Below are 20,255 nucleotides of genomic sequence, written 5' to 3' on the forward strand. Positions count from 1 at the left end.
GAAGTTCTGTTGCCTTCTTCTATGGTTAAATGCAAGCCATAGGTCATCAGCTGGTTTTGAACACTGCGAAACAGATCATCATTGAATTCTGTCTCACGATAGCCGTTTAATGTTGCAATGACGTCGCTTCAACATCCGACCTTCCTGTGTTGACAAATGATAGCCGTTCTCGCCTAAAACGACAATGCGAGCGCCGTCAAAGTCTGAGATGACCATTCAAGGCGTGTTGACAGACTGAATAAAAAAAATGGTTCAAATGGCTCTGAGCACTATGGGACTTAACTTCTGAGGTCATCAATCCCCTAGAACGTAGAACTACTTAAACCTGACTAACGTAAGGGCATCACACACATCCATGCCGGAGGCAGGATTCGAACCTGCGACAGTAGCGGTTACGCGGTTCCAGACTGTAGCGCCTAGAACCGCTCGGCCACTAAGGCCGGCACAGACTGAATAGAATGCAAGAGCCGCATAGTCCCGTTTACGACTGGAGAAACATAGCGCTCTACTGAGCATACATGTCTGTTTCTAAACTTATCGCACAGGAAAGGTAAGGGCAGCAGCGAGGCAGTTCTGACATTGCGAATAATAATGAAAGAAAAACAATATCATAGTATCTGACCGACATTGTAAATTGGTGCAGGATGTACAAAATCATGTGAAAAGTAATATTAAGCTGCAGGAAAAGACGGATAACATTCAACATGTGCGAGAAGCAAGAGGGGTACAATAAGAATGGAAGACCAAAGACAAAGTGCTTAAATTAAAAAGGTAAGACAGGCTCTTATTGTTCAACCTACGCATACAATAAGTAATGCCGGAAATAAAAGAAAGGTTCAAGACTGGAATTAAAATTCGTGGTGAAAGGATGTTAATGATAAGATTTGCTGACGACGTTCCTAATATCACTGAAAGTGAGGAGGAACTAAGGGACGTGTCGAATGGAATGGGCATCATACTGATTACAGGAAATGAAATGAGAATAAAACGAACAAAGACGAAACTTACGAGAAGTAGGAGAAGCGAGGTTTACGATAAACTTAACATGAAAATTGTGGAGGCACGGTAGCAGAATTCCTTCACTTCGTCTGCCGTGGAAGCAATGTAACACATGACGGATAAAGAAAAGAGGATATAAAACCAAGACTATCGAGACCAACAGAATACTGGTATCAAACACTGGCCTTAATCTGAGGAAGAAATTTCTAAGAATGTGCATTTGGAGAACATCATTGTACAAGATGAGCCAAAAAGGGCTTTAGAAGTTTGGAATGATATACAAATATATGGAGGTAACTTAACAGAAGCGGTAGATGTGTCATCTTGTAGTAAACAGCCTCAAGGTTGATTCATGTAGTGCATCAGTACCCCATTCCGCCACTAGGAGCGCCACCGAAGTGCACGGTTAAAATTACTTTCACTAGCGCGGAGTGTGATTGCTGTGCATTTCGGTTTCGTGAAACTAACTCTGCAACAGTTGTTCGACGTAAATTTCGTACCGAATACGCTAAAGAACCTCTAAGTAGGCCTACAATATACTCTTGGCACAAGTTCCTTTGCTCAGATGGGTTGGTCACTAAGAGATGATAAATCAACAGGTCGCCACTGTATATCTGGATATGCTTAAAAACTGAGATGGGATGGTTTATTATAAGTAAGATGGTGCACCACCTAATTTCCTCATGGACGTTCTATATTTTCTCGATAATCGCTTCCCAGGTGAGTGGATTGGTGGTGAAGGGTCAATCGCATGGGCACCCCGCGCCCCAAATTTTACACCACAGGATTTCTGTCTCAGGGGTTTCATTAAAGACCGTGTGTATTTTCGTCTGCAAACCAAACAACTTAACTGACCTGAAAAAGAACCTACGCTGCCGTTTTATAAGTTATACTCGATTTTCTACAACGAGTGTGGGAAGAAATTGATTACCGGTGGGGTGTTTGCCACATCACGAATGATAGTCCCCTCAACCAAAATGAAACTTGTCACTTTTATGTAAACTTGAGGTTGTTTGCTACAAAATGACATCTACCAATTATGTAAGTTATCTCAATAAAATTCTATATAATTCCAAAAATTGTTAAGTCCTTTTCGACTCGTCCTGTGTGGTACTGAATCACTACTGTGGGAAAGGGCGAAAATAAGACAATCGAAGCGTTCGAGACATGATGTTGTGGAAGGATGTTGAAAATTTGGTGGACTGATGAGGAATGAGGAGGTTATCTGCAGAATCGGCGAAGAAAGTATGGTGTCTTCCGAAGAAGAAAGTCCCATGTGAAAGCTGATAACTCCCGATGAGCCACTTGTCGCCTGAAGACGGAGTACTAACATAATGTATACAGGAATTCAATAGTTTCAAAATTTCGTCATTTTGTTCCTCCCAATAAACGTATTTGTATCACTACACAAAATCAACAGATGAGCATTCACACGTAAGCAAAACCTCCGGAAGATATCTACACAAGAGAGAAAGACATAGATATGCGCAAATAGAAAATTAACTCGGAAATTGGACACAAAAGGAATGAAGTATTAATATTCGAAATAATACACTCCTGGAAATTGAAATAAGAACACCGTGAATTCATTGTCCCAGGAAGGGGAAACTTTATTGACACATTCCTGGGGTCAGATACATCACATGATCACACTGACAGAACCACAGGCACATAGACACAGGCAACAGAGCATGCACAATGTCGGCACTAGTACAGTGTATATCCACCTTTCGCAGCAATGCAGGCTGCTATTCTCCCATGGAGACGATCGTAGAGATGCTGGATGTAGTCCTGTGGAACGGCTTGCCATGCCATTTCCACCTGGCGCCTCAGTTGGACCAGCGTTCGTGCTGGACGTGCAGACCGCGTGAGACGACGCTTCATCCAGTCCCAAACATGCTCAATGGGGGACAGATCCGGAGATCTTGCTGGCCAGGGTAGTTGACTTACACCTTCTAGAGCACGTTGGGTGGCACGGGATACATGCGGACGTGCATTGTCCTGTTGGAACAGCAAGTTCCCTTGCCGGTCTAGGAATGGTAGAACGATGGGTTCGATGACGGTTTGGATGTACCGTGCACTATTCAGTGTCCCCTCGACGATCACCAGTGGTGTACGGCCAGTGTAGGAGATCGCTCCCCACACCATGATGCCGGGTGTTGACCCTGTGTGCCTCGGTCGTATGCAGTCCTGATTGTGGCGCTCACCTGCACGGCGCCAAACACGCATACGACCATCATTGGCACCAAGGCAGAAGCGACTCTCATCGCTGAAGACGACACGTCTCCATTCGTCCCTCCATTCACGCCTGTCGCGACACCACTGGAGGCGGGCTGCACGATGTTGGGGCGTGAGCGGAAGACGGCCTAACGGTGTGCGGGACCGTAGCCCAGCTTCATGGAGACGGTTGCGAATGGTCCTCGCCGATACCCCAGGAGCAACAGTGTCCCTAATTTGCTGGGAAGTGGCGGTGCGGTCCCCTACGGCACTGCGTAGGATCCTACGGTCTTGGCGTGCATCCGCGCGTCGCTGCGGTCCGGTCCCAGGTCGACGGGCACGTGCACCTTCCGCCGACCACTGGCGACAACATCGATGTACTGTGGAGACCTCACGCACCACGTGTTGAGCAACTCGGCGGTACGTCCACCCGGCCTCCCGCATGCCCACTATACGCCCTCGCTCAAAGTCCGTCAACTGCACATACGGTTCACGTCCACGCTGTCGCGGCATGCTACCAGTGTTAAAGACTGCGATGGAGCTCCGTATGCCACGGCAAACTGGCTGACACTGACGGCGGCGGTGCACAAATGCTGCGCAGCTAGCGCCATTCGACGGCCAACACCGCGGTTCCTGGTGTGTCCGCTGTGCCGTGCGTGTGACCATTGCTTGTACAGCCCTCTCGCAGTGTCCGGAGCAAGTATGGTGGGTCTGACACACCGATGTCAATGTGTTCTTTTTTCCATTTCCAGGAGTGTATAATTAAGAAGGGTATAAGACAAGGCTGTAGCCTTTCGCCCCTACTCTTCAATCTGTACATCGAGGAAGCAATGATGGAAGTAAAAGAAAGGTTCAGGAGTGAAATTAAAATACAAGGTGAAAGGATATCAATGATACGATTCGCTGATGACATTGCTATCCTGAGTGAAAGTGAGGAAGAATTAAACGATCTGCTGAACGGAATGAACAGTCTAATGAGTACACAGTATGGTTTGAGAGTAAATCGGAGAAAGACGAAGGTAATTAGAAGTAGTAGAAATGAGAAAAGCGAGAAACTTAACATCAGGATTGATGGTCACGAAGTCAAGGAATTCTGCTACCTAGGCAGTAAAATAACCAATGACGGACGGAGCAAGCAGGACATCAAAAGCAGACTCGCTATGGCAAAAAAGGCATTTCTGGCCAAGAGAAGTCTACTAATATCAAATACCGGCCTTAATTTGAGGAAGAAATTTCTGAGGATGTCCGTCTGGAGTACAGCATTGTATGGTAGTGAAACATGGACTGTGGGAAAACCGGAACAGAAGAGAATCGAAGCATTTGAGATGTGATGCTATAGACGAATGTTGAAAATTAGGTGGACTGATAAGGTAAGGAATGAGGAGGTTCTACGCAGAATCGGAGAGGAAAGGAATATGTGGAAAACACTGATAAGGAGAAGGGACAGGATGATAGGACGTCTGCTAAGACATGAGGGAATGACTTTCATGGTACTGGAGGGAGTTGTAGAGGGCAAAAACTGTAGAGGAAGACATAGATTGGAATACGTCAGGCAAATAATTGAGGACGTAGGTTGAAAGTGCTACTCTGAGATGAAGAGGTTAGCACAGGAAAGGAATTTGTGGCGGGCCGCATCAAACCAGTCAGTAGACTGATGACCGAAAAAAAAACGAAAAAATTCGAAATAAAATTAGCTCATGAGATAGTTAGTTTCTAAATAAGAAAGAGCCCTCAACTTAACTTTATACCTAGCCCACAACCGTTTCTGTTAATAAAAAAAAAAAAAAAAAAAAAAAAAACAGCTCAGAATTTCAGATGTATTAAAATTCGGGCATTACGTTCTTTAGGTAAGGAAGTGAAAGTAGAGTATTGTTATAAGATGAGAACATATGTGGATACTTAACGCCATAGACACATGCTAATGCAATACTGAAATAACAATAAATGGCAGTTGTAACGGGAAACATTATTGAGCTTCCGGAATTTTGTATATTAAATGTTGAATTATACATTGAAAACCGTTATTAACCGCAATACATCTGTTTTTCTGTATCATTCGATGTTCTTCAAATTAAGTCGCATGCAATGGAAATTATAAGTCTCAATTCTTTATAGTTATATTATGAAGCGGTAATTCCTTAAACTTGCATTTCATCGTTATTACAACGCTGTAGTCTGGCTGTAGCCTTAGTTACATCATCTTTTTGAAACTTGTAATATTTTGTCTTCAGTTGCCATTAATTCCACAACTTTCATAACATGGATATTTATCTCCATTTAATACCGGCATAAGTTGAAAGTAACATATAGAGTTTAGACAAAGATAATCTCATGTCAATTTTCAACCCCTTATTTCTTATTTAAAAATTAACTGCTTCTTGAGGAAACCTCAGTGGAAATATTATCAATTTATTCTTTTGTAATTATTTTCAGAGCTTTTTTCCATTTATGTATGTCAAATCCTCATGCTTTCAAAATATTTTCTACAAATGTATTACCAACAGCAACAAAATATCTTTTAGTAGATTTTGTTGCTAGTTTTTGCAAATGTAAACTTATTATGTTTTTTTGTTCTTCTGAAATATTATTATATATATTTATTTTTCAAAGCTCTTTGTCCATTGTTCATTTATGTCCACAGTACAGTTTTTACATATACTTGAGAATCTCGCCTTAGATTCTGGATAGTGGTAAAAATTGTCTGAAACCTTCTCATTTCCACACCTAGTGCACGTTTCATTTGTCATTTACTACGAGAAAAAATTTGTTTGGGCAAACTGGGGATTATAAATTTATTTGAATTCTGTAAAAATTTTATAGAATTGAATATCTCATTCTGTTAGTAGTTCGTTTTTAAGGGTAGAATATTTGCCATATACTAGAGTATGTGTTTTAATGAATATTTTCTAATAGCATCATTTTTGAGTTATCTACATTTTATAATATTTTATTTGGTTATTCCTTTTATTTCTGAAATAGTATACTGCTTTAAAAAGTTTGTAGCCGATGAGAATCGAAAAACGCAGGCTAATATCGGGCAGAGAAATTTATGGAATCTGGTTATAGCCAACACCGATGATGATACTAACGATAATGCTGACGTATTATTTTAAGCACGAGGTTCACATAGCGAGAACGCAGCAACAATTTGTTTTCTGGCTATGTTTGTTTAATAGGCAGGCGGGTGACTCAGAATTTGCGATACTGAAGTTGGTGCGGGGCACAGAAAACTATCGATTGGTGGTGCGGATAAGCGCGAGTGTACGAAGCAACTAGGAATTCTAAACAAGTCTTCCCAGTGCCAAAAGAATTCACAAAGAACCCTTGTGCCCTAAATCTGGAGAAAGAAAAGAAAATCCCCAACATATTAGGTTTTAATACAAGACGAAACCTAAAATGACTATCGTTTGACTTAAAAAGAGGAATACCGCGGCTAACATCAAAATAATACTAATAAACCTTCAGCAAATTCGAAATGCTACGAACAAACTATAACGTGCAGCAATAGCAAACTTACACAATGGAACAAACGGAATAACGTTGAATCAGTTTTCTGAGAAGTATACTGTGGTGTTAGAACTGACAAACAAATGCTTACGATTCTATGTTATAGTGAATAACTTAAAAAGTGATTTGAGAAACATTGATAAAATTTTATTTGCCGACGAAAGAGCTGGTGTTTTAATTCCCATAGATTGTAACATGAGGCCAAGTAGGTAACAGAGATGTGTAGTATACTTGAACTAAATGTTATTCGTTTTGGGTGACGCAAGTGCCACGAAAAAATTCGATAGACCCAGAGGGGAAAATAATACTGACCTCACAATAGGTATTGCTCGTTTGCTACGTGTTGCACATCAATGGGAACGTAGCGAAGAATAGTTTTTCGTATAATAAAATCATTCGCTTTAGTAGCCTGTAGAAAAGCATGTGGTTTAGTGTCTTTCACGTGTTCAAAAATAAAGATGGACGAGACTTCAACGCTCCGTTGTCGGCATGGACGTTAGGGATGGAGCGCGGAAATCGGTCGGAACCATTCCAAAGAAAGCAGCCCGGCATTTACCATATAGGATTTAAGGAACCACTAGAAATCAGATCTGAATGGGTGGAAGGCCTGCGAGTCTAGTCTCTTACCACAGCAACGTTATGTCCTGTCGACTGTCGGTTCCTCAAAAATATGTCCCATCCATCTTGCTTAAATATCTCCCGATATAATGGAAGAAACCCAGAATAAAACGAACATTAAAGTCAGGGAAAGAGAGCAACAAGCACTGCATCAAATGTCGCCCAATGAGCTTCCTGCATACAGAGGAAAAAGTTATGAAAAAAATTCCAGTAACCGTAGTCATGCAGTTTGATTTCACGAAAGGCCTACTTAACACCAACCAGTAAGGCGTTATACAGCGGAAAAACACTGTAGAAGCTGCAGAGGCTCGAAATAAATCTGTTGAAATAGTCTGGCGCGTGGTCAATAGGGGTTAATGGTTAGCTTCGACGTACGAATTCAATGTGTTACCGACGCCGCTTGGTGGACAAGAGATCTCAGATACAGAAATTGCAATTCCTTAAGAAATATAATTTAGTTAAAATATTCTTTAATGAGTGATAAAGATTTCACAGAATATTACAACGCTTTACTTCGGTTACACAATACAAACACAAACGATGGCCGCTGCTGAGAAAGCGAGACATGAATTTGCGGCAGAGAATGTTTCTAATATAGAAATAGTAGCAAATCGAAGGATGGACCAACGCCAATAAAATTAGTTTGAATGTATAGAAATCGATAGTCGTAACACAAAGAAAGAAAGCAAAGTGGACGAAATAAGGTCAGTATCTTATTGAACAATAGGGAGTTGAAACCAGTTGCTCGACTACAAGGATTTGGTGTAATGTTGGCAGTAAGTTCGCGTTCTGTACCCACATACAGAATGATGTGGAAGAATAAGTAAAGTTAATTCGAATATTAACATAATCAGACCGACTTGAATACGATCTTCTAAGAACCGTACACGAAGAAGCGACCTATCCTGACGAACGCAACTCTAATACGGATCAACTCTTTAACAGCAAACTTTAGTAAGTATATCACAACTACTAAGATTAGCAAAGCCTACAGAATATTGAAAAAAGGCGATACACAAAAAAGTATTACAAACAAGGAAATGGAAAATGTCTAAATGAAATTAAAAATGAAACTACTAAATAAAAATTGGAAATTGCTGCAAATTGTAGGATCTGATCACAGGCAGTAGAGGCGAATTTATTAACAGAAGTAATACCAAGAAATATGCACAGATAGGAGGAAAACTGTTAGAACATTTTCAGAAATCGGAATTTTGTCCTGTACTACAGTATATCCACAACGAAGGTCAAAACTAAGAATATCTAAACATTAATTTATGTAGTGGTGCTTGGTAATAAAATAAAAACTTCAACTCTGAACGATGTTGTGGCATCCCACGCCAGTTCATGGGAAAGCAACATAGGACGAAATTAACATTGCTTAGATAAAAGAGCAGGATACTACTGAGCGTCGGATGTCCGTAAGGTAAGGAAGTCTCATCTTGTCCAAGGAACCATACGGATAATTTGAGATTACTCTCGTTTTGAACTGCATTTTATTTTCCAAATTCCACATTTTACTGAGACTTTGCAGATAGGAGAAGTACTTCACTGCCTCAAGTAGCTCTGCAGAGCAGTATAGCATGAGTGAGAAGCTGATTCTCGCGGAGGTAGTCCTGGTGAATGGACCATATGTTACGGCAGTAAGTTATCGGCATGAGCAGACGTACGCGAGCCTTGAGAACGAATCTTGCTTGGCGTTCGGTACGTAGAGGAACCACAGGCGTTCTGTCTCGAAACTCAGAATTTTCTTAATTAACTATTGCTTGAAAAGTCCACTTTTGGCATAGCAAGTACTATGCTGACCTTACGCTTCATCAGAGCTTCATCACAACAATATTACTAAGCAGTAAATCAATTAAATCAATAGAGAAACGAATTTTCTTAAGCTGCCGACAATATAGGAACTATTACGAAGTTTTACGATGTTGTTGTTGTTGTGGTCTTCAGTCCTGAGACTGGTTTGATGCAGCTCTCCATGCTACTCCATCCTGTGCAAGCTTCTTCATCTCCCAGTACCTACTGCAACCTACATCCTTCTGAATCTGTTTAGTGTATTCATCTCTTGGTCTCCCTCTACGATTTTTACCCTCCACGCTGCCCTCCAATACTAAATTGATGCCTCAGAACATGTCCTACCAACCGATCCCTTCTTCTAGTCAAGTTGTGCCACAAACTTCTCCCTAATCCTATTCAATACTTCCTCATTAGTTATGTGATCTACCCATATAATCTTCAGCATTCTTCTGTAGCGCCACATTTCGAAAGCTTCTATTCTCTTCTTGTCCAAACTATTTATCGTCCATGTTTCACTTCCATACATGGCTACACTCCATACAAATACTTCCGAAACGAGTGCCTGACAAATCTATACTCGATGTTAACAAATTTCTCTTCTTGAGAAACGCTTTCCTTGCCATCGCTGGTCTATATTTTATATCCTCTCTACTCCGACCATCATCAGTTATTTTGCTCCCCAAACAGCAAAACTCCTTTACTACTTTAAGTGTCTCATATCCTAATCTAATTCCCTCAGCATCACCCGACTTAATTCGACTACATTCCATTATCCTCGTTTTGCTTTTGTTGATGTTCATCTTATATCCTCCTTTCAAGACACTATCCATTCCGTTCAACTGCTCTTCCACGTCCTTTGCTGTCTCTGACAGAATTACAATATCATCGGCGAATCGCAAAGTTTTTATTTCTTCTCCATGGATTTTAATACCTACTCCGAACTTTTCTTTTGTTTCCTTCACTACTTGCTCAATATACAGACTGAATAACATCGGGGAGAGAGTACAACCCTGTCTCACTCCCTTCTCAACCACTGCTTGCCTTTCATGTCCCTTGACTCTGACAACTGCCATCTGGGTGTATGCAACAGATTTCGGCCTTGTAACAATCTCACAAGTCCGTGATAGAACGGATTGCGAGATTTCCTTCTGTGATAGTCGATTTTACTTATTCTCGAGTTTTATTAACTTTTTGAGATGAATGGTTTCAGATTATTTAATTGTAACCGTTATATGGTGTTTGCTAATAACTGCATCGCACTAGCATCCTGGGACTCACTTCGAGTGCATTTAAAATCACGGATAGCCTGTTTGCCCATTCTGAGGAATCTAATGCGCTACAAGTACTGCTTCGAGGGACAACCTCAGTGAGAGAGTCACAGAAGACAGCTAGGAGGAAAACGTGCACGCCGATTCATTAATATAATCCAGGAAAGGATTAGCTTAACCACTGCAGTAGTGGTTGAGAAGGTATCACCAGTTATTACTGTACGTCGTCCACACTACGTTCTACGGCTTGTTGCTAAACAAAAACTTTTATGAAGGTTTTGTACCGTGAAGGGATCTTGCAATTTGCGAATCAAAATGTCTCGCAAGTCTCCAAGATTTTAAAACGCTATTTCGTACTCTATCCACTTGAACATCCTTGGAGCCCGCATCTCGTGGTCGTGCGGTAGCGTTTTCGCTTCCCACGCCCGGGTTCCCGGGTTCGATTCCCGGCGGGGTCAGGGATTTTCTCTGCCCCGTGATGGCTGGGTGTTGTGTGCTGTCCTTAGGTTAGTTAGGTTTAAGTAGTTCTAAGTTCTAGGGGACTGATGACCATAGATGTTAAGTCCCATAGTGCTCAGAGCCATTTGAACCATTTTTGAACAGCCTTGGAAAATCTCCGACGTGAGAAGAATTGCTTGCACCTTTGTTGAAAGGTTTGCAAAGCATACCGCTAGCGTAAGACGACGGTGCGCCTCGCTGTTCTTCAGTATGAAAAGTGATTACTCTTGGACGCAGTGTACATTACGAAGCCGCATACATCGACAGCGAAGAGAAATGCCTGGTGAAAATCGATACTTTCTGATCGGAATCACTCACGACTCACGAGAGCGCGTACAACCTAACACAACTAACGCACACGTAAACCTCTAATTCAAGAACAGTTCCACTAGATTTCAAGGTGCGTTGCTTGGAATCCATTCCACAACTTTTCGTCTCTAGTAACGATACTTTAAAACGGCGGAAATGATGACAACATGGCAAATGATGATCCATTTCGTCAAGCTTCACTGTGTTTTTTAACGACAGGACTGGTTCTTGTACAACGGGCTCTTACTCCTGCTGTGCATTCCCAGCTATTAATTATTGGGCTCCAGTCTGGTGATATGACACACCATTCCATGGAAAATTCGTGGCATTCTTTTTATTCTTCCAAGACGAATTACGGCCAAACGTTATGTGAGTACTTCAGGTGACCAAGTGAATCTTGTGGTAATGACGGAGCTATTTCATATCAAGACTGAAATTTATCAATTCACGCTGCTATCGCCGCGCAAGCATTGTGTGACAAAAGTGCTGCGTTTCTAATCATCACTGACCGTCCAATCTTGCGGATTTAGCATCATTTGGTACCCGAGTAGATATTACATAACTAAGTGCCATTTTCATTTCAGACCCATCGTTACTCATAGAAGGATTACTACGTTTAAATGATGAAATGCACAAATTTAAATACAGGTATTCCACACAGAATCATAACAGTGAGAAAGCGAGGACTAGATTAATGGTGTTACTTCGAGTGTTTTCGTTATTTTGATAACCATGAACTGCACAAAAATCACTTCATATATATTTTAGAGATTCAGAAACTGAAATATGACTCAAGGGAATGTAAATGATTTAATTCTTTCACTGATAGTTATAAATTATCTTTATTTTACTATTTATCTTGTCAAGTACTGAGAATAATACCTATTGGAGTTTAGCCAAAAAGTTTAAAAATATTCTCATGTAACTTGTATCTTCGAGTTTATGTAACGGTTATATTCTATTTTCTTTTTCTTTGCAGATGATTTCACTTATGATTGGCATTGTTTTCTACGGTCAAAGTCTTACTGAAGAAAGTGTGATGAACATAAACGGTGCCATTATCATTTTCATTACGAACATGACTTTCCAGAACATCTTCGCCGTTATTACTGTAAGTATTTTGTGACTAAATATTGTGTATCGATGTATCTGTATTGCACATTCTCGAAGGTTGTGAACGCTTTTGTCCTGAGCGTGGTGTATGTGACGTTATTTCATTGTTCACAATTCCAAGTGAAATGGAGTTCGGCAGTATGAACTCACTAATCAGTATGACGTTGCACCCATTCTTGCCTGGATGCACACGCTGATTGTGTTGGGAAGAGTGAATTAAAACCGTTGTCTCCTTTCCGAGGTAAGCTGGCCCACAACCGTTCTACGTGTCCTTGATAAAAAGTGTACCAGCATTAGGACGGAGTTGAATCCGAGCTGGTCCCATGCATGTTCTATCAGGGACGGATCTGGGGATGTAGCCGGCCTACGAGGTACTTCATCATCAAGCAGACAATTTATAGAGACACGTGTCGTGTCTGTACGAGTATTGTCCTGTTGAAAAATGGCATCACGATACCGTCGCTTGGGAGGTAGAACATGAGGACGCAGGTTCTCCATGAGGTACTGTTAGGCAGTTAGAGTACCCTCAATCATTACAAGCCGTGACTCGAAATTGTACGTGGTGGTCCCCTGCACCATGACACCAGGGCCAGCACCACTGGGCCTCTCGACGACACCGGAAGAAAGGGAGCTCTCCACAGGTCGCCACCATACTCTCCAACGATTGCTATTCGTTGTCGCGCAGAGCCGACCACTCAAGAAAATGCGACGTCATTCCTCTGCAGTCCATGTTTTTCGGTCACAGCACCACCAATTATTGTCCAATTTCCTCGTTAAATCGTAAAACTGCCGAGCTGGTTGTAGGGACCTGCCCATAATGCTCCAAATGTACTCAGTTTGGAAGAGATTCGGCGACCTTGCTGACCAAGGTAGGGTTTTGCAAGCACGAAGACGAGCAGCAGAAACAATCGCCGTGTACTGGCGGGAATTACCTTGCTGTAAAGTACTCTTGTCTTAAAGGCCAACAAAACGGGGCGTAGAATATCGTCGACATACCGCAGTGCTATAAGGGTGCCGTGGATGACAACCAAAGGGTCCTGCTATGGAGTGAAAAGACACCACAGATCATCACTGCTGGATGCTGGGCTTCATGGTGGGTGACAGTCAGACCGGTATCCCACGACTGTCTGGGGCGTCTCCAGAAACGTCCTCGCTCTAGAGTCTCATTGGCTGTAGTAGAGCTGTCTTCAGTGATAAGCCCCGTCTCGAACTGAGCCCAGCTGGCTCGGAATTTGGACGATCTAAGGCGCAAATTGGGCCGAATTTGGCGTGACAGCCATCAAGAGGACATCCAAAAATTCTATTAATCAATGCCAAGCTGATGAACTGCTTTCAGTTGGGCCAGAGGTGGACCAAAGCGTTATTGACTTCTCAGTTAATGAAACTCTTTCCGTCTCTTGGATAAATCATCTATTTTTCTGAAACTATAATCATCTGCTTGTCTGTACATGCACATTACATCTACCCTTTCGGATAACTGCATCGTGGTGCGTCTTTGTTTTATTTCCTTTTGGTCTTAGAGTGAAGAATGCATTTGCTCCTTTAATACGCCCCTGAATTATAAATTACGTCAATTGAGTAATGTAGTACAGTGATTGAAATGGTGAGTAATTTGAATTGTATGCGAAAGTGTGGAAATTTTTCTCAAATCTTGGAGAAGAACACTTTATAGCCTAAGAAGCTAATCACAAATAATGCTTTATTCGTTTTTAATATTTTTGGTTATGTATTGTCAGCAAAAAAATCAGACAGTTGGTTTGTGAAATGATTTGTCTGAAAGTGAGAAATAAAATGGGTTAGAGAATCATTGTAAGCGCCTTCGGATGACGCTGAAACCACTTACAGCAAATGAGTGTCCGATTGAAATTTTGAAGTTCAGTGTTTAACTCTCTTACAATGTTAAAGTATACTAGAGAATAGTTGTTTGGTGGAGTATGCAGACAGTATAGTGTTGCCGTTACATACGAGTACTCTATTCCTGACGGTTTCAAAATTCTTCAACAATTTTTCAGTAAATTTTGCAATAGAATATCCTTCAAATATCAGGAATGAGAATTTGCATTCCCTACTAGCAACTCATTTGCTGTAGATAATTTAGAGGATCATTCAAAGGCAAGTTAAATGTCTTTCTAATGTATTTGTTTGTTAATTTTAGACCAATCATTTCACGGTACGATTCACCGTCCTTTTCTCATTTTTTCAAAAAATTTCAAATTTCTTTTAGAAAGCATATGTCCAAAAAATTGGAAGGTTGCCATTTTGACAGTTATCTACCACACTAATGCATTTTTATGCTCAGCATTGGAGAGATGACCTTCTTGACACTTCATTTACGTAGACAACAGCACCTGCTATGAAATATTTCAATTTCACCTCAAATCACTAATTAAATTTTTCTTGGTTATCTTGCTTACCTGTTTACTAGCAACCGTAGATCTCACTCTGCTCAATTTGTGCGTCTCTCACTGCTCAATTGACTACGAAAACTCAGGCAAAAATCCATAAAGCCATTTTCCTTCAAATCACAAAGTTTTTCTTAATCAACCTAACTACTTTCAAGTACCGGTATATAGAAATATCTTTTGCTGCAATACATGTCACACTGGTCACAATACTCTCTTTTTACGTTTCCGCCTCTTCGTTTGGAGGTGAAAATTCGTAGCAGATATTTAGCTTAAATAATTATTTAATTTTTTCTTAGTTACCATATTACTTTTATACCCTTAAACTTATCTTTTGCAAGACGAAATCTCGCGCCTGTCAGTTTGATACTACATTTGTCCATTTCCTTTTCATCATTTGGCTACGAAAATGAAGCCGGCCGCAGTGGCCGAGCGGTTCTAGGCTCTTCAGTCTGTAACCGCGCGACCGCTACGGTCGCAGGTTCGAATCCTGCCTCAGGCATGGATGTTTGTGATGTCCTTAGGTTAGTTAGGTTTAAGTAGTTCTAAGTTCTAGGGGACTAATGACCTCAGATGTTAAGTCCCGTGGTGCTCAGAGCCATTTGAACCATTTTTTTACGAAAATAAAAGCCGATACCCATAGCTAAATTCTACCCCAAATCATAAATTAAGTTTTTGTTCATTAACCGATTACTTTCAAGCATTTAAACTTTTTTTGGGGAAACTAGTCGTTCGTGAGCTACCTGGTGATAAACTGAAATAGATACAACACTGAAAAGTGTCAATGTATTTCTTGAGAATGAAGCTGCAGTGGGAAACGTCTCGAACTTGTCTAGGAAAACATAACACTGGTACTTGAAGGCAGTCTGTTACGAGCAACAATAGCCCTAACCGATAACTTGTAGTCGCGGACATCCGCCGGCGAAATTTTTGTCAATATGACACCTCGGCTGCTGAGACGAACTCACGGCAGGTGTCTGTCGCAGGTGTTCTGCTCGGAGATGCCGGTGTTCCTGCACGAGCACCGCAGCGGCATGTACCGCGTGGACGTCTACTTCCTGGCCAAGACGCTGGCCGAGCTGCCCATCTTCTCGGCCATCCCGTGCCTCTTCACAGCCGTCTCCTACTACCTGGTGGGCCTCAACCCGGCGCCGGAGCGCTTCTTCTGCTGCATGCTCATCGCCATCCTCGTAACCAATGTAGCAACCTCCTTCGGTGAGACACTGACCCAGTCATTACATACCCTAGCTCCCACTACGGGGTATATCAAAATTTCGGAGAATCATGTTGTGAAGCTATAACAATATGTATGGTTATTTCTATTTACTTTATAAAGAAACCTGGTAGCAAAAAAGTTATTTAAAGACTGTACACATGAGTCAATGGGAATGGTTGACATGACAAGCATTATTATAGTCGTGTGACCATTAATAAGGAAATCCACAAGGAACTTCCTGGCAGATTAAAACTGTGTGCCGGACCGAGACTCGAACTCGGGACCTCTGCCTTTCGTGGGTTCGAGTCTAGGTCCGGCACACAGTTTTAATCTTCCAGGAAGTTTCATATCAGCGCAGACTCTGCTGCAGAGGGAAAATCTCATTCTGGAATCCACAAGACGTTTGGTCACCGCCTTCTCCACACTCACTAAATAAGTGTAACCCATGGGTTTTAACTCACTTTCCAGCCTACGCCAGTTATCAACAAAGAAAAAAAAATATCAACTGGAAAATCTGTATTTACTTCGTTTAACGTTCACTAAATACTAATTAGACCAGAAATTGAAAGTACCTCCTACAGAATCTGAGACATTAAACATAATTCCCCAGTTGTAAAAGTCAGGTACCCCCGAAAATGTGGCATCTAGAAAACATTCATCAAAATACAAAGTACAAAATCTACTAGCAGGATGAATTTTTCCAAAGCACATAATGTGTACAGAAATTCAGTGGATTTAAAATTTCACCATTTCGTTTCTCCTAATAAATCTATTTCTATCACTATATAATATGAACAGATGAGCATTCACACATAAGTAAAACCTATAGAAGATGTCTAAAAAAGAGAAATAGATATACGCAAATAGAAATTTAACTTGGAAATCGGTCACAAAAGGACTAAAATGTCAATATGGGAACTAAAATTAGGTCTCAATTTTATATGTAGCTCTCAACTATTTCTGTCAATAAATGTAAAGACACAACCCCGCTCAGAATTTCAGTTACATTAGAATTGTGGCATTACAGTCTTTAGATAAGGAACTGAAATAAGAATATTGTTATAAGATGAGAACATATGGGGATACTTAAAGCTATAGACATATGCTAGTGCAATACTGAAATAACAATAAATGGCAGTAGTCATGTGAAGAATTAATAAGTACCCTAATTTGCTATATTAAATGTCGAATTATACATTGAAACCCGTTATTAACCAGTGTACATCCATTTCCCTTCCCCTTATTCGATGTTCTTCAAACTAATTCGTATAAAATCGAAACTATAATTCTCAATCCTTTTTCTTCACCTTCCAAGTCTTCTTTTATACTTATATTGTTGTTGTTGTGGTCTTCAGTCCAGAGACTGATTTGATGCAGCCCTCCATGCTATTCTATCCTGTACAAGTTTCTTCATCTCCCAGTACCTGCTGCAACCTACATCCTTCTGAATCTGTTTAGTGTATTCATCTCTCGGTCTCCCTCTACGATTTTTCCCCTCCACGCTGCCCTCCAATACTAAATTGGTTATCCCTTGACGCCTCAGAATATGCCCTACCAACCGATCCCTTCTTCTAGTCAAGTTCTCTTCTCTCCAATTCTATTCAATACCTCCTCATTTGTTATGTGATCTACCCATCTAATCTTCAGCATTCTTCTGTAGCACCACATTTCGAAAGCTTCTATTCTCTTCTCATCTAAACTATTTATCGTCCACGTTTCACTTCCATACATGGCTACACTCCATACAAATACTTTCAGAAACGACTTCCTGACACTTAAATCTATATTCGATGTTAACAAATTTCTCTTCTTCAGAAACGCTTTCCTTGCCATTGCCAGTCTACATTTTATATCCTCTCTACTTCGACTATCATCAGTTATTTTCCTCCCCAAATAGCAAAACTCATTTACTACTTTAAGCATATCATTTCCTAATCTAATTCCCGCAGCATCACCCGATTTAATTCGACTATATTCCATTAGTCTTGCTTTGCTTTTGTTGACGTTCATTTTATATCTCCCTTTCAAGACACTGTCCATTCCGTTCAGCTGCTCTTCCAGGTCCTTTGCTGTCTCTGACAGAATTACAATGTCATCGGTGAGCCTCAAAGTTTTTATTTCTTCTCCATGGATTTTAATACCTACTCCGAATTTATCTTTTGTTTCCTTTGCTGCTTGCTCAATATACAGATTGAATAACATCGGGGAGAGGCTACAACCCTGTCTCACTCCCTTCCCAACCACTGCTTCCCTTCCGTGCCCCTCGACTCTTATAACTGCCATCTGGTTTCTGTACAAATTGTAAATAGCCTTTCGTTCCCTGTATTTTACCCCTGCCACCTTCATAATTTGAAAGAGAGTATTACAGTCAACATTGTCGAAAGCTTTCTCTAAGTCTACAAATGCCGGAAACGTAGGTTTGCCTTTCCTTAATGTATGCTCTAAGATACGTCGTAGGGTCAGTATTGCCTCACGTGTTCCAACATTTCTACGGTATCCAAACTGATATTCTCCGAGGTCGGCTTCTATCAGTTTTTCCATTCGTCTGTAAAGAATTCGTGTTAGTATTTTGCAGCCATGAATTATGAAACTGATAGTACGGTAATTTTCACATTTGTGAACACCCGCTTTCTTTGGGATTGGAATTATTATGTTCTTCTTGAAGTCTGAGGGTATTTCGCCTTTCTCATACATCTTGCTCACCAGATGGTAGAGTTTTGTTAGGCCTGGCTCTCTCAAGGCTTTCAGTAGTTCTAATGGAATGTTGTCTACTCCCGGGGCCTCGTTTCGACGTAGGTCTTTCAGTGCTTTGTCAAACTCTTCACGCAGTATCATATCTCCTATTTCATCTTCATCTACATTCTCTTCCATTTCTATAATATTGTCCTCAAGTAAATCACCCTTGTATAGACCCCCTGTATACTACTTCCACCTTTCTGCTGTCCCTTCTTTGCTTAGAACTGGGTTTCCATCTGAGCTCTTGATATTCATAGAAGTGGATCTCTTTTCTACAAAGGTCTCTTTAATTTTCCTGTAGACAGTATCTATCTTACCCCTACTGATATGTGCCTCTATATCCTTACATTTGTCCTCTAGCCATTCCTGCTTAGCCATATTGCACTTCCTGTCGATCTCATTTTTGGGACGTTTGTATTCCTTTTTGCCTGCTTCATTTACTACATTTTTATATTTTCTCCTTTCATCAATGAAATTCAATTTCTCTTCTGTTATCCAAGGATTTCTATTAGCTCTCGTCTTTTTACCTACTTGATCCTCTGCTACCGTCACTATTTCGTCTCTCAGCTACCCATTCTTCTTCTACTGTATTTCTTTCCCCCATTCTCGTCAATCATTCCCTAATGCTCTCCCTGAAGCTCTCTACAACCCTTGGTTCTTTCAGTTTATCCAATTTCTATCTCCTCAAATTCCCACCTTTTTGCATTTTCTTCAGTTTTAATCTACAGTTCAGAATCAATAGATTGTGGTCAGAGTCCACATCTGCTCCTGGAAATGTCTTAAAATTTAGAACCTGGTTCCTGAATCTCTGTCTTACCATTATATAATCTATCTGATACCTTCTAGTATCTCCAGGCTTCTTCCATGTATACAACCTTCTTTCATGATTCTTGAACCAAGTGTTAGCTATGATTAAGTTATGCTCTGTGCGAAGTTCTACCAGGCGGTTGCCTCCTTCATTTCTTCCCCCCAATCCATACTCATCTACTACGTTACCTTATCTCCCTTTTCCTACTATCGAATTCCATTCACCCATGACTATTAAATTTTCGCATCCCTTCACTATCTGAAAAATTTCTTTTGTCTCACCATACATTTCATCAGTCTCTTCGTCATCTGCGAAGCTAGTTGGCATATAAACTTGTACTACTGTGGTAGGCGTGGGCTTCGTATCTATCTTGGTCACAATAATGCGTTCCTTATGCTGTTTGTAGTAGCTTACCCGCATTCCTATTTCCTTATTCATTATTAAACCTACTTCTGCATTGGCCCTATCTGATTTTGTATTTATAATCCAGTATTCACCTGACGAGAAGTCTTGTTCCTCCTGCCACCGAACTTCACTAATCCCACTATATCTAACTTTAACCTGTCCATTTCCGTTTTTAAATTTTCTAACCTACCTTCCCGATTAACGGATCTGACATTCCACGCTCCGATCCGTAGAACGCCAGTTTTCTTTCTCCTGATAACAACGTCCTCCTGAGTAGTCCCGGCCAGGAGATCCGAATGGGGAACTATTTGACCTCAGGAATATTTTACCCAAAAGGACGCCACCATCATTTAACCATACAG

The 20,255-nt window shown here is 40.9% G+C and overlaps 1 protein-coding gene across 1 annotated transcript in view; it reads left to right on the plus strand.

The window, feature by feature from the left end:
• The window catches only part of LOC124622379 (protein white-like), a 247,111-nt gene that overhangs the window by 158,381 nt on the left and 68,475 nt on the right, over positions 1 to 20,255 (plus strand). Inside the window, exons 9-10 of the mRNA XM_047148067.1 lie at positions 12,193 to 12,324; positions 15,715 to 15,943. Of these exons, the coding sequence (XP_047004023.1) occupies positions 12,193 to 12,324; positions 15,715 to 15,943 (361 nt within the window). The remainder of the gene's footprint in view (positions 1 to 12,192; positions 12,325 to 15,714; positions 15,944 to 20,255) is intronic.

The sequence above is a fragment of the Schistocerca americana genome, chromosome 7, assembly GCF_021461395.2.
Source record: "Schistocerca americana isolate TAMUIC-IGC-003095 chromosome 7, iqSchAmer2.1, whole genome shotgun sequence".
Taxonomy (NCBI): Eukaryota; Metazoa; Arthropoda; class Insecta; order Orthoptera; family Acrididae; genus Schistocerca; species Schistocerca americana.